We start from the raw sequence: 13,297 nt of genomic DNA, 5'->3' as shown, positions 1-13,297 counted from the left end.
ACAGTTACGACCAAATCATTCAGTTTTATGAAGACAATTTCCATTTATATTCACATTATAAAATCTTAAATAATCTTTATTTGTAAAGTAAATATAGGTTTTTAAAAATAATATAGTTTGAAACATTAGAAGCATAATATCGAACTGAAAAAAACTCCATTAAACTGGTGACGTAATCCTCACGTTAAAACGCATGCGCTACACTTAATAACTACGGAAGTAAGTAAAGCTGTCCAGGCGTCTACCACTCAAGAAGGACTGTTTATTCGCGTTTGCATAAACTTAATCAGGATGTCAGGTTTCGACAGTAACCCTTTTGAAAATCCGGTAGACATAAATCCTTTTCAGGTAAGACCTCGGCGTCTCTTAAGGCAAAGCTTCGTAATTTTCTTTACAGACATGGTTTGAGAAATATTTAACAGGAAACCATTAGCTAACAGGGTAAGGCTCAGATCGGTTGGCGATGCGTCATGACTGACATCACCGTAGCCAATAACTCTTTACTTTAAAGAAGGGTTGGACATTGTGTAAAGAAGTTCATGCAATATTGTTTCGCTTGTTGCTCGAAAATAATACACCACCCACCTGTCATTGTCATCTTATAAAGGCGCCCAATTACATAAAAATGCAATTCACTTAGTATGTCGCTCTCTGAGCGTAGTTATTTATGTAAAAACCCTTTTCTTTCGGGTAGTGTACAATACATTTGCGCTGTCTTTTTATTTGCTAAATGTTCCAGGCCTTCACGTCTAAACGTCAAGCTATTCCGGGACGAAACCGGCAGGTTTTCTACGCAATGCACTCAGTTATTTGACGGTATAGGCACGTGAAAATATCGTGAAACGTTAGTTCTTCCATATAGTAATACTGAGGGTAAAACCTCTACACCCTTTAACGTTATAGGACAGAGACATCAGCTGTGATTATCCGATACTGATGCTTATTCATATCAGGGTTCTTAAAGTTATTCTTTGAGAAATTATTCATGATACACACTTAATGCTAAAGAATTAGCAACATGAATTGCTTCACGAAATCTGGAAGTGATGTAGTTTTCGTCTTTCACCGACCACTAGTGCAGAAGAATATTGTACTATAAACAATAGTAGGAGGCTGGCGGCTACTCTCCACTTTAGTCTATTATTAATCCAGGTGCATCCTAGAAGAATGGTCAGTAACATTTGCATGAATTGGCATATTTATACACCACAGGAAATGCTCTGGTTGTACTGACACAGCCCTGGTTGATCCAGTATCAACGTAGCTACATAAACTCAGGAGTCACTTTATTAGGTACACCTACTCTATAGATTCACCTAAATAGCTGCTATACTTTTTACTCTCCAATTATAAATTTTTAATGTATGTTTCCACACATCTGTGTGATGTGTGTCTCTGTGTTATTGCTTTACTTGCAAGGACAGATGAGGAGTTGACCTTACAGGTTAAAGTGTGCCCATCTCTATAAGTACATAAAATGCTACATGATGCATCATAGCGTTACAGAATGTCTGCACTAAACTGATAAGAAGGAAAAACATTTTTTCTCTTTTCAGTATTAAATGTTATTACCACTTTTACATAGCAAAAAAACTTCAGAACTCTCCAGTTTTAAGGTTACCTTTCTGTAGGATATTAAGAAGAACCTTTCTTCCAGAATATCCAGTTTTTGACATGGTTTATGGAAAACTTTACTTAATTTGCCTATTTTTATGATGTCCTTCTTGCATAGCCTGTTTTAGCTCATGCCTGCATTTCACTGGGGTCAAAGTCATGAATATGAAATGGATACTTAAAAAATTATTTTGAAAGAGCCCGAGTCTGTTTTGGTTGCAGGTTGATTGAGATGTGTAACCATGTTTTTGCTAGGTTTTTGGCTGTTTTTTTTTTTTGTTGTTGTTGTTGTTTTTTTGCATCGTGTACAATACTACATTTTAATAATAGAAACAAATGAAATGCAAAATTGTTGAACTTTAAATGAACATTTATTTAACAGTGTTTATCGTCTGTGTGGTTAAGTAGGTCTGTCTGAAATAAAATAATACAAAATAATATTGATTTAAAAAATGCATCAACAAAAAAAAAAAAACAGGTAATCCAAAAACTAAACTTTTGTTTAAAACAAACAAACAAACAAAAAAACTTACCAATGGCAGGGAAAAAATTGGCTGATTCTGATTTTCTCAAAATGGGATTTAAGCGGAAAACCGATTAATCGGTCAGCCCCTAGTTTTGGTTTGTTATTAATTTACTCTTGTGTTTTGATACAGTTACATGTAGAATTTCATGAGTCATCTTGGAATCATTTGATTGTAAGCTAGCTGTCATGCAGCAAAGTTGCCCCACACCAGTTTACTCCCACCACCACTATGCTTCACAGCAGAGATGAGGGGCTTTTATTGGTCATAGTGTTTGTTTCCACCCAACATAAACATTACCAATAGGTTGAAACATGAGCTAAGAGTTCATCTGTCTAGGCAACATTTTACTACGAGTGCCATGGACCGCTTGCCGAACCTTACACTGAAGACACTACTTTGACCTCTTGTCCTTTTTATAGGATGACTACTCAAGGGAGGTTAGTAATAGTGCTGAAGTTGTTCCATGTTAAAACTTTGTCTGAGTGTGGAGGGCCAAGTCTTTAGATATCCTTTTGTGACAGAAGGTACTGCGCTTGTTCTTAACAGCTTATTCTTTTCTTGTTATGGCAGGGAAGATCTCTTCCATACCTGAAGAGATGTAACTGCTACATCTGACTCATATCACCCTCTTTTTAAGGTCATCTTAGACGCTCCCATAGTTTTTCTAGCCGTGACTGATGGTGAAGCTTTTTGTTTTAAAAAAAGATACAACCGTGTAAAATGCGGGGAGTGTTGTTTATCTCTTACTTTATTTTTATGATCTGGAGTGCAGATAGGAGCCATTCATGTAGAAATCCTGATAATTCCAAAGGATTCACAAACCTTTCTTTACAACTACACATATGTACTGGAACATCTGCTTTAGAAAGGGAACACGCCTCTTTTCTCTGTTATGTGATTGGAACATGTTTACTTTCAAGGTGTGAGTAAATCTAAATTGGGATTATAGAATCAATAGACTAGCATTTTAGTTAAATCAGGAACTCCAGTAAAATTATCACTCGGTGACCGGCAAGAAATGAAAGCTGGTCCTTTTTACTCTCAGTTTTGTCTGGAAATTTTAGCCAAGGTAGAGCCATGCAAATGTACTTAGTCCTAAAGTTTAAACAGGGAACCTTTTTAGTCTATTTTTATTAAATCGTGTACAAGGTGCTGGCTTCAGAACGTAAAACTTGTGTTGAAAAGGCTAGAAAAATGAATGGAGCTCAGCATGATTGGTACAGCATGTATATAAAACTGGATGCTGTCTTGCTGTGTGAAAGTGGCTTGTGTTTGGTCATGTCAGGGCTAATGTGAACACATCTACAAGAGTGCGGGAATACCAGCAGGTGCTATCTGACATGACTCATTCTGAAAGCTGTATCAGGTGACATGAGTAAGATGTAGCCTGAATGTAGATGTGTTTTATGGTTTTTCCCCCTTGAAATAATGTCCTGAAGAGCTCTAACTTTTCCCCTTTACTTTTAAAAATGTGCAACATTGCCACATGCATTTGTATAATTTGCAGCTGAAGGAACTGAAGGAAGACATTTTCACCTGAAGGAAGACACTTCATTTTTACATGTAGGCCAAGCTGACCTTTACATACAGTGATCGATTCACTTTTCTGGTCATCACCACTGTTTTTCATCTTCTGCATTAGTAGACATTAACTGCACCTTTCCGTATCACTGTAATGCCACTACACTTGACCATTTCATTCCAGCCATTATTATTAAAGTACAGGAGTACTGGTGAGCAAGGACGTCTCAATATTAATCATTTACAGTATATTAATGTGTGTATTATTGAGTGATGTTGATGATTACTGGTTGTATTTTCATTCAGTTCAGTTGTTTTGTGGATACATCACATCCACAGTGCAAGCATTTTGATTTTGTAGCACTCTGGTGTTTGTTTATTGAACTTTGACTGTTGTAAGCTGTAAGATTCTTTGGGCAAAAGAGTTGCAGTATACTAAACAACAGAATTTATGTTGGTGTCTTCCAGGATCCCTCTGTCACCCAGGTAACCCACTCTGGAGTGGATCAGCAGTACAACCCGTTCTCTGGCACTGACTCAGTAAGTTCTTCCACAGCACAAGGGGTACATATAAGCGATGCCTTGGTGTAGGGTACTGTTTGCATAGTAAATTTCATTAATGGTCTAGGCTTTCATACCTAGGATGGATGTGGTTTGGCATTCATGAAGGAATGTCTAAAATGTATGTATTCCCAAAAGAGCATCTGCTAAAGGCATGTAATGGTGCTAAGCTGTTCTCGTGGCTAATATTACTTAGCATCTGAAATTGAGTCGATCAGGCAGCTGTGTCTACGTGCTCTGGAGAACACTGCCTATGTCTCCCTGCGCAGGGTGCTTTGACAGGCACCACCATCCCCGCATCTGCTGCACCCTCCCAACCAGCTGTGCTGCAGCCCTCAGTGGACCCTAGCCCTCAGGTCAGCATCGCACACATGCACATGCACAACCTGCAGTGCCAACATGTCTCAAGCCAAACCAACAGCACGCTTTTAGCAACATGGACAATCCACATATTAAAATTCAACAGCAGCTAGCCCACAGCTACAGTGCTCCGCCACCTGCCGTTACCTGAAGAGTAATGCCCTTCTGGCTGATATGCCGCCATGGTGTATGTCCATCCTGAGTGCCAGGCTGCCACTGTGCGTCTTCTGCGTCATGAGCGATAGGCTGATGCTGTGCGTCTCCTGCAGGCAGCTGCTGCTGCAGCCCAGGCGAACCTGCTAAGGCAACAGGAGGAGCTGGAGAGGAAGGCAGCAGAGCTGGAGCGACGTGAGCAGGAGCTGCAGAACAGGGGGGCGCCTACAGGTACGGTGTGGAGACATGCATGTGCAGAACTGTGCTCGATCCCCACATGAATAAACAAGAAATGAAGGCTAGTGCTTGAGGTACCCCTCTGTTGTGTAATTTGACCATATTAGAATTTTGTTTCTGCAGGCAAAGAGAACAACTGGCCTCCATTGCCCAAACGCTTTCCCATAAAACCATGCTTCTACCAGGACTTCTCTGAGGAAATCCCACTAGAACATCAGAGGATCTGCAAAATGATGTATTACCTGTGGATGTGTATGTTTCACAGCCAAACCAAACATAATTTTCATTGACTGTAGGGTGGTTAAGTGTTAAGGCATGTAGCTCTTTTTGAATACTGTGAAGATGAACAAACGTGGCCTGATCTTCTGTTTCTCCCTTTTATTTTCTCTCTTTGGATTGCCTCTTTTGACACACTGCGTCTCCCAGTGTATTGTGTGACTCTGTTCTTAAACGTGCTGGCGTGTCTGGCATGTTTCACGGTAAACACCAAGTCTGGAGTGGATTTTGGCCTTTCTATCCTGTGGTTTATCCTCTTCACTCCCTGCTCCTTCCTCTGCTGGTACCGCCAAATCTACAAGGCTTTCAAGTGAGTGTGTCGAATTAAATCTTAAGACAGTGTATGAAATGTTCTGTAGATGTAATATTCATTTGACCTGTTTTATGTTAACACGCTGTAGTCAATACACAGCTATCTTAGGAAGCTAATTCCATTTGGCAGCAATATAAATAGATAGATAGACAAATATAAAACATTTAAATAACATGCATTTTGTTGTCTGTTTTAGGACTGATAGCTCCTTCAGTTTTTTTACATTCTTCTTCATCTTTTTTGCCCAAGTGGTGATCTCTGTCATTCAGTGTGTTGGCATACCCCAATGGGGAAACAGGTGAGCACATTACAGCCCATTCCAGTTTTTCTACTTCTTGAGATTTCTGTCAGACTGCTCCATGGATAGGCGTGGTTCCCTATTCAGAGACGTGGAACCACCTGAAGTGTTCAACATTAAAATATTTGCACATGTTTTACAGATAATTAGAATGGGGCTAGTTGACCTAAACCATGCATGAAGAATGACATTGCAGTTTTCAGCAGGAACATCTGAACTCAGTGTGCACACACACACAATGCATTTCTATTAGAAGTTATTTGAATATAGGAGTCTTTCTCAATAGTATCACAGACAGGAGTACTGTTGTGAACATCCAAGATGCTGATATGTGGAGAGAGAAAATTGCATCTAGTCATCATAATCCACCAAATGATGCATAAGTAGACAACTAGGCAACACGTGTGTAACAAAGGCTGAAGGCAGACTTCGTTACATATGGTGTCAGAAGTGGGATGGCGGTAAAGCCATTGGAAGCGTGCCCCAGGTTGATGAACCCTCGCCTGCTGTGAGGAATGTTGTAGTCCAGTTTGAGGACCCCTGATGAGGGGCACGGGCATAACCCTGATGGAAAGGGCAGTTGTGTGTGGAGGGACAAGTGGACAGGGGATGTTCCCCGGAGGTGAAGGCATTGTGACGGGGTCCGTAAGCCTCTCAAGGGGAGTCCTTTACTCACTAAAGTTAAACGGGTGCTCTGGCTGCTGTGCCAGGGAGCTAGCTCTTTGGTCCAATGGTCAGAGCTCACGTTTACCTTCTGTCAGTCCTGAGTTTGAGTCCAGGGTAGCGTGGCTGCCTTCGTTACACCCTGGTGATTGGGTGCTGGAGAGATATTTACAATTGGAAACTGTATCTAGCTGAACAGTTCATGTGCAAGTGCAGTCTTTCAGTGCTCTGTATTAGTTATTAGTTTTTAATGATACTGAAAATGGCTTTTGCTTCCTTGCTCTGGCCACTCTTTTTGCTTTTTGCTTCTTTTTTTTTTTGCTGTGGCGCAGCTGGAAATGCTGGCTCTTGGACTCCCCTTGGGCCTTTCCTCACTGCTGTCATGGTTGGTGCGTGGTCAGTTGTTAGTTTGCTCTTCCTCTGCTCTCTGTTGCATCTCTTTCCTACTCCTGTTTCCATTTCTCTTCACACTGTTAGTCATGTATTTGAGGTAGGTGGTCTTGTTGGATTGATCCTCCTCCATTGGTTCACAGTGGATGGATTGCAGCCGTCGCCATCGTCGGTACAAACCTGCCAGTGGCTGCCATAATGATGGTGGTCGCCGTTTTTTTCACCATCTGTGCTGTGTTGTCAGTCTTCCTACTTAAAATGGTATGTGTCTCCCCCCCCATTTTTGAGCAGACAGAACAAATGGTTTCTGTGTATATTCTTTCTGTGTATGGCCCTCAGTAATTAGTTTTCTTTTTATGTAACTTTATCGTGAAGAGAATTTCAGTGGTAAAATATCCTGTGGCCTTTTCACAGTCTGTGGCTTGTTGGTACCGTGCTGTTTCCAGGTTCACTCTCACTACCGGCGCACCGGAGCCAGCTTCCAAAAAGCGCAGCAGGAGTTTTCCCAGGGCGTGCTCACCAACCGAGCCTTCCAGAACGCAGCTGCCGGTGCCGCTACCTCGGCTGCCCAGAGCTCCTTCCAGAGGAACTAGACCCAACAGCAACCCTCGCTCACGGCCAAGCTTGGCTGAGACCGGCACAAGCCGTCTCTGCTCTGTGGCCTCCACCAGCCCAAGCTCCTGCATGGTGCCACCTGCCTGCTTAGGCTGAGAGATCCCATCAGGCTTTGGCCTTTGGACTGCAGAGGCACTACTTTTGGTGTTCACATCAGCTTTCATGTGAAACTGAAGGTATGAAGTTAAAATGCTCAATGATGTCTGTATATTTGTATGTATGCTTTGTATTTCTGGGCATTTTTGGTAGCTTGTTGGAATTTGCTTATGCTGTATATAAACTAGTTTGAGGTTAACCCACACCAGAGAAGGTATGGGAGAATTGTCAATATCAATTTACAAATGACAATGAACAAAATTCAACTTTCCCTAATATGATGTCCACTGAATGTGAATTTAGATCTATTCACATTTAGCTATTAAATAATCATGTATTAAACTAAATATAGTTTACATCTACAAACAGTAGACTAATGACGTGCCTTGTGATTTCAATAATTTTTTTAAATTGTACTTTTTTTCATTCTGATTTTGCCATAGTGCCATAAATGGTTAAATACTGAAGGGGCTAAAACATGGCTATATTTATTTCCTTGCCAAATTTTATGAAGGAATTGATGCATAAAAATTATGGTCTGGTAGTGAAGGTTTTCTCAAGAGAAGCATGAGTTCATAAGACAAAAGCTAGAGTCAACCCTGATCTTTAGCTAAATTTCAGCTAAAAACATTTTGCCCTCTGACATATCCCTTCTGGTTCAAGGATAACCCAAAGATGTCCAAAGCCAGACTTGCATAGAAATATGATCTAAAAATATTTAAATAACTGATTAACAGTGGCCTTATAGATTTAATTATACATCTCAAAAATAGTGTTAGCATATTTAACTAGTTCAATATTTTCGCTAGTTTCTAAAGAAATTATAGGGGATTTTTGCACCTTATGGAAAGCAGCAAATGTATACATTTTTATGAAATGAATCAACATGCATGTGAATTTAGAAATCCATGTTTTATCCTTAAGAATATTTGTTGAATATAGTGTTAAAGCAAATTAAACATTTTGATTAACTATTTGTCTCTTTTTCAAAAACAAGTGTTTGGGTTTTATAAGAACAACCCCGTGCACATTATTCCTGTGATCTCATAGGTGCATGTATTCACTCCTAAATGTACTGTTGACTCAGAACATATTCAGACCCCTTTACTTGTTACTCACTATGTTGCAAATTTCAAAAAGGAACTAAAAATCCAAAACTAATCTCTTATTCACAAAGGTCTCTTTGATACTTTGCTACAACCTTTAATCAGATACAGCCTGTTTGCTTTAATTACCCCTGAGGCATGTCTAGAATGAAGTCCACCTTTTGCAATTTGTATTGATTGGACATAGTTTGGAAAAACACACACCTGAGTCTATAAAGGCCCACAAGTTACGGGACATAAACCAAGCCATGGCGTCCAAGAAACTGTATGGGGGCTCTCTGTGATTAAATTGTGACAAGGCATAGATCAGGGCTTGAATATAACATTATCTAAGGCTCAGTGTGTTCCCAGGACCACTGACCACAATTTTTAAATGGAAGAAACTTAGCACAACCTTGAATCTTCTTAGTGCTGGACGTCCAGCCAAACTAGACATCTTGACAAGGAGGGTCTTGGTCAGAAAGATAAAGAACCCAGTGGTCACTTTGAGTTCCAAAGAGCTCCCTGTACAGAGATCTCTGCAGTACGCCATAATGAAGGCCCTTATGGCAGAGTGGAAATACAGAATCCATTGTTTGAGTAAAAAGCATACCAAGTGCCTGCTTGGAGTTGAATAAACAACAGATAAAGGGCTCTGGCAATGTAGGAGAAGATTCTCTGATCTGATTAGAATTACACAGAACAGCAAGCACTATGATGAACTACAGGCAGTGCACATCACCTGGCTAATACCATCCCTGTGGTAAAATGGCAGTTCAGATGTTTACCATCCAATCTGATGAAGCATGAGAAGATCTGTCATATAGAATGTAAAGGCTTGTAGAGGCTGATCCAAGAGGGGACACAGCTGTGCTGTCAAAGGCGCTGCTATAAAGTATTGAATAAAAGGTCTGAATACTTTTGTGAATTATTTATTTTATTTTATTTTATTGACAACTCTATAAAAGCATTTTCCTTTCCTCATTATGGGTGTGGACTGGTGTGTAAAAACTATGTGCAACAAAAGAGGTCTGAATAGTTTCTGAAGCCACTGTATTTGTATTTGAGGGAAATGTTTTGGGGAATTACAAAAAATTTGTAAACTTGGAAGATGAAATACAGAAATGTATTGAAAAACCAGGCTGGAACATGGTTTTCCATTTGAATTTCCAAATCATTCTACAATAGCAGAAACAAAAAACGTTGGTGTACAAGCAGTATGACCCATCAACCAATAACACACAAGCCTGTAAAACACCAAATCAAATGGTAGTATTTATAAGACCTGCTGCATTGTTACATAAAATAGTTTCATATTTAACATGGCATTTGCCCCTTTTTAAATCCATATAAAAAGTGCAAATGAAGGTTTCACTGTGCACCCTTCATTCTAAGGGCTCAGTATCTGACCACCCCACCCCACCATCAAACACATTTATAAACATTGACTTTATTAATTAGCAGAACTTCTTAGTCACATTAACATTCATTTGTATGAGATACTGTACATGTGTAATGCAACCAGCATTGCAGATTTCTTTTTTTTTTTTCTTTCTTTGGAAGGAGTGGTGGAACATATTTGAGAATCATGAACATATTAAGCCTTGCACAGCTCATCATTTACATGGAGAATGTGTACATTTATTTTTATAAAAAACAACCAACAGCTTTAATATAAAAAGTGTGGTTTTTTTTGGAAGTGTACAAAGGTCAAAATCTTAAAAGTTCAAAGAATCAGTCCCTGTACTGGGATCTCCTTCAGGTCAAAGGGCACAGGGTAAGACCGTGGACAGCTTTATCTGGTGTATCCAGCTCAGACAGAAGAAGTAAGACATGGCTGTTGTGCTGATCTGCTAGCCTAACTGTGAGCCCATGAGGTATGAAAGGTGACGCTCTTGTGAAGACCAGAGGCCGTCCCAAAAGTCTTAGGTCTCCATATGGTAAGCACCACATAACTACAGCATTGTTGACATGCTGATTTTAACATCTCAGAGGGATTGTAATTGGTAGCAAAAATAGCTTTTGGGGTCCATAGTTGTCTTTGTACATCCACAAACTATACGTACTTGCCTGTAATACTCCTTATGATGCATATTCATAGTTGTAGTTGTAAGTCTCCCTCGGAAAGAACGCATGTCATAGCATTACATTTCTTTAGACCACCAGAAATGAACAAAATTCTTCAGTGAAGAGCTAAAAGCAGACATTTTAAACTATATAACCATTTGGAACCAAAGTCAGTGTCCACATTTGCTCTTTTTACATGGATATGTAAACAGAACCACAGCTACTTTAAATGAGTCAATATAAATACACCCACACATTCCCAATGGTATGCATAAATTTATGACTGAGTACATAAACAAAAGAAAAATGATTATACATTGTGTGCATGTACATGTACAAAATGAAAAAAAATGCAATATTTATGATATCCAAAAACTACAGCACTTAAACAAAAAAAGTGTCCAGTTTCCTCTGAATTCTTCTTTGAAAATGGTGGTCAGTGGAATGCTTCCCTTTGCAGCCCTTTCTTTGCCCTTCGATCCAAGCAAAATGCAGAAACAAACGTCTGCTGAGGCTGGTCAGTCCCTAAGCACTCAGCCTAAAATGAACTGCGATCAGTCAGTATGGAAAACAGCTGGGCCCTTCCTGAGACCATCCAGGGTGAGCTAGCTAGGCTCTGAGTCCAGCACGGGGCTCCAGGTCCAGCGGGAGCTCGGTGATATCAGGCTGTGGTGATGGCATTCAGGTCCTTCATCAAGCCCTCCAAATGAGCCATTTCCTCAGACAGCTCGTCTGTCTCGTAGGCCTTAGAGAGCCATGCAGGGTGAGGCCGGGTTAGAGTTACAGCCAGGGAGATGAGTTGGGACGAAACAAAGAAAGGTGGGAAGGTGTAAAGGAAGAGGGAGATGGGAAGCAAGTGATTAACATGTTGGTAGAGGAGTTGATATGGAGGTAGACATGTGACCAAGTAAACAGGAAGCTTAACGAGGGCTTCAAAGCCGTGTGATACACTGCACCGCCGGTGAGAGGGAGGAAGTCAAAAATATAAAATACAGGCGTGCCAATGAGATGCAAATAGATACCAAAACACCATTTTTTTTGGTTATTGTTCATGTGTGTTAGATTCAGTAAATGCAATTTGAATTAAGCCAGGAAACAAGTTTATGTGAAGGAGACAAAAGGGAGCAGGGGACAAAGAGAGCCGTTTACAACCAGCATGTAAAGATGCGACTTACAGCCTGACCCATGCGCTAAGTGAGGATGTGTCAGCGGTAAACTCACTGTCTCTTTCGTTGGCAGCATCTTGCTGGTTTCTGCTGAGTCAGGGGCGCTGGGCACAGTCACTGCTACTGGAGCCCGGGCTCTGCCCAGAGTACCAATAGATGCCGTCTTCACGCCAGGAACTAAAACGGCCATCATAACCAAGGCAGTTCGAGTTGCATGATGAGGAGGATGATGAGGAGGAGGAGGAGGAGGATTATCACCTCATCAGAAAATAAATAATGAACAAATACTTGTCGTAAAACCATTGATTGTTAAAGATAGACAGAGCCTTCATTCATGCTCACTATCTACAAATTCAGATGTAATTTCAGATGTGAAGAAGTCACACCAATGCTCTGTCCACATGACCTCTTGAGTACTATGAGTGGTTGGATTTCAACATTTGAGATATGTGAAGGAGCAGACATCCAGACTAAAAGAAAAACACCACCACCACAACATAAATCATAAGCTCACGAGCTTAGTGTGGGAAAGTGAGCATCTGCAGAGATATAGATGGAGCAGAAGCCATGGAGAGAAAGCTGACCTGGCTGAGCCAGCAGTGGCGTGCAGGGCAGGGCAGAGCTGGGCGGGTTGTGGGCTGAGACAGAAACAGTGGGCACAGCAAAGCTCTTCATGGGGTGGCTGGGGTGGACGTGGGCTGAGGGGGGCTTGTAGGAGGGGGGGTCCTCCTCTTTAATCACCGCCTCTGATTGCTGCAGCTCGGCTGCGCTGGGGGGCTGAGGAGCAGGAGGCTGGGTCCTTACGGACTCTAAACAGCAAAGCCATACCACACACACAGGGATTTACAGCACACTGCAAACACTGACTGGTAGGGTTGCAGGAAGACTGGGCATCACCAACAGGAATGCATAAATATAATATGAAATTAGTTGCGGAACCTTGAGTGAACATGAATGAAATAGGACAGAACATTCCAGAGCTGAGGAAACCATAGCAAAACCATTACTTTTGTATGGAAACCATCATCTAGATACCTACCATTATATGCAACACTAGCATTACCCTAAACTGCCTTTACAGGGCAGCCAAGAAGACTCACCAGAAGAAGGAGCCCTGTCTACATAGGGGACAGGGGTGGAGGGTGTGGCTGGAGCCCTCAGGCTGATCTGGTGATGGAGATAGCCACGGGGTGGAGGGTGATAGTGATGGTGGTGGTGGTGATGAAGATGGTCAAGCGAATGGATGGGGTGGGCACTAATGACAGCTGAGAATGGCAGACAAATGACGTGTGTTAACGACCCGAATGAACACGGCTGGCCTGGATCATCCAGCATGAGGAGCCAGGATAGGGCAG

The 13,297-nt window shown here is 41.2% G+C and overlaps 2 protein-coding genes across 19 annotated transcripts in view; one reads left to right on the top strand and one right to left on the bottom strand.

The window, feature by feature from the left end:
* The first annotated feature begins 194 nt into the window (after positions 1-194).
* On the top strand, positions 195-8,600 carry scamp2 (secretory carrier membrane protein 2). Of its 2 annotated transcripts, XM_027019987.3 has the most exons (9): positions 196-348; positions 4,131-4,202; positions 4,493-4,579; positions 4,853-4,967; positions 5,097-5,225; positions 5,400-5,559; positions 5,759-5,860; positions 7,057-7,174; positions 7,360-8,600. In XM_027019987.3, the coding sequence occupies exons 1-9, from the start codon at positions 292-294 to the stop codon at positions 7,504-7,506; spliced, it is 987 nt and encodes a 328-aa protein (XP_026875788.2). In that variant the 5' UTR covers positions 196-291; the 3' UTR covers positions 7,507-8,600. The 2 variants fall into 2 exon arrangements, with proteins under 2 accessions (XP_081568417.1, XP_026875788.2); XM_081712291.1 differs by lacking the exon at positions 7,057-7,174 and having other exon boundaries at positions 195-348.
* A 1,094-nt stretch (positions 8,601-9,694) lies between these two features.
* neo1b (neogenin 1b) overlaps positions 9,695-13,297 on the bottom strand; it is a 69,959-nt gene continuing 66,356 nt past the window's right edge. For 11 of the 17 annotated variants that reach the window (XM_081712278.1, XM_027019973.3, XM_027019975.3 and 8 more), the window contains 4 exons: positions 13,043-13,207; positions 12,527-12,751; positions 11,998-12,119; positions 9,695-11,521 (listed from right to left, as the gene is read on the bottom strand). In XM_081712278.1, coding sequence (XP_081568404.1) covers positions 11,438-11,521; positions 11,998-12,119; positions 12,527-12,751; positions 13,043-13,207 — 596 coding nt within the window. In that variant the 3' untranslated portion in view covers positions 9,695-11,437. Of the gene's footprint in view, positions 11,727-11,997; positions 12,120-12,526; positions 12,752-13,042; positions 13,208-13,297 lie in introns of all 17 variants that reach the window. The other 6 variants (XM_081712282.1, XM_081712288.1, XM_081712287.1 and 3 more) reach the window with 6 other exon arrangements.

The sequence above is a fragment of the Electrophorus electricus genome, chromosome 4 (genome assembly GCF_041902795.1).
Source record: "Electrophorus electricus isolate QZ-2024a chromosome 4, ASM4190279v1, whole genome shotgun sequence".
NCBI classification, from domain to species: domain Eukaryota; kingdom Metazoa; phylum Chordata; class Actinopteri; order Gymnotiformes; family Gymnotidae; genus Electrophorus; species Electrophorus electricus.
This window is presented reverse-complemented; position numbering and strand designations above follow the sequence as displayed.

What these genes read in the sequence shown, in the direction of transcription:
- scamp2 (XM_081712291.1), top strand. Translation starts at nt 292, where the DNA reads ATGTCAGGTTTCGACAGTAACCCTTTTGAAAATCCGGTAGACATAAAT. An exon ending in CGTTCTCTGGCACTGACTCA is followed by an intron (nt 4,203 to 4,492) that starts GTAAGTTCTTCC and finishes CTCCCTGCGCAG; the next exon opens with GGTGCTTTGACAGGCACCAC. An exon ending in GAACAGGGGGGCGCCTACAG is followed by an intron (nt 4,968 to 5,096) that starts GTACGGTGTGGA and finishes TTGTTTCTGCAG; the next exon opens with GCAAAGAGAACAACTGGCCT.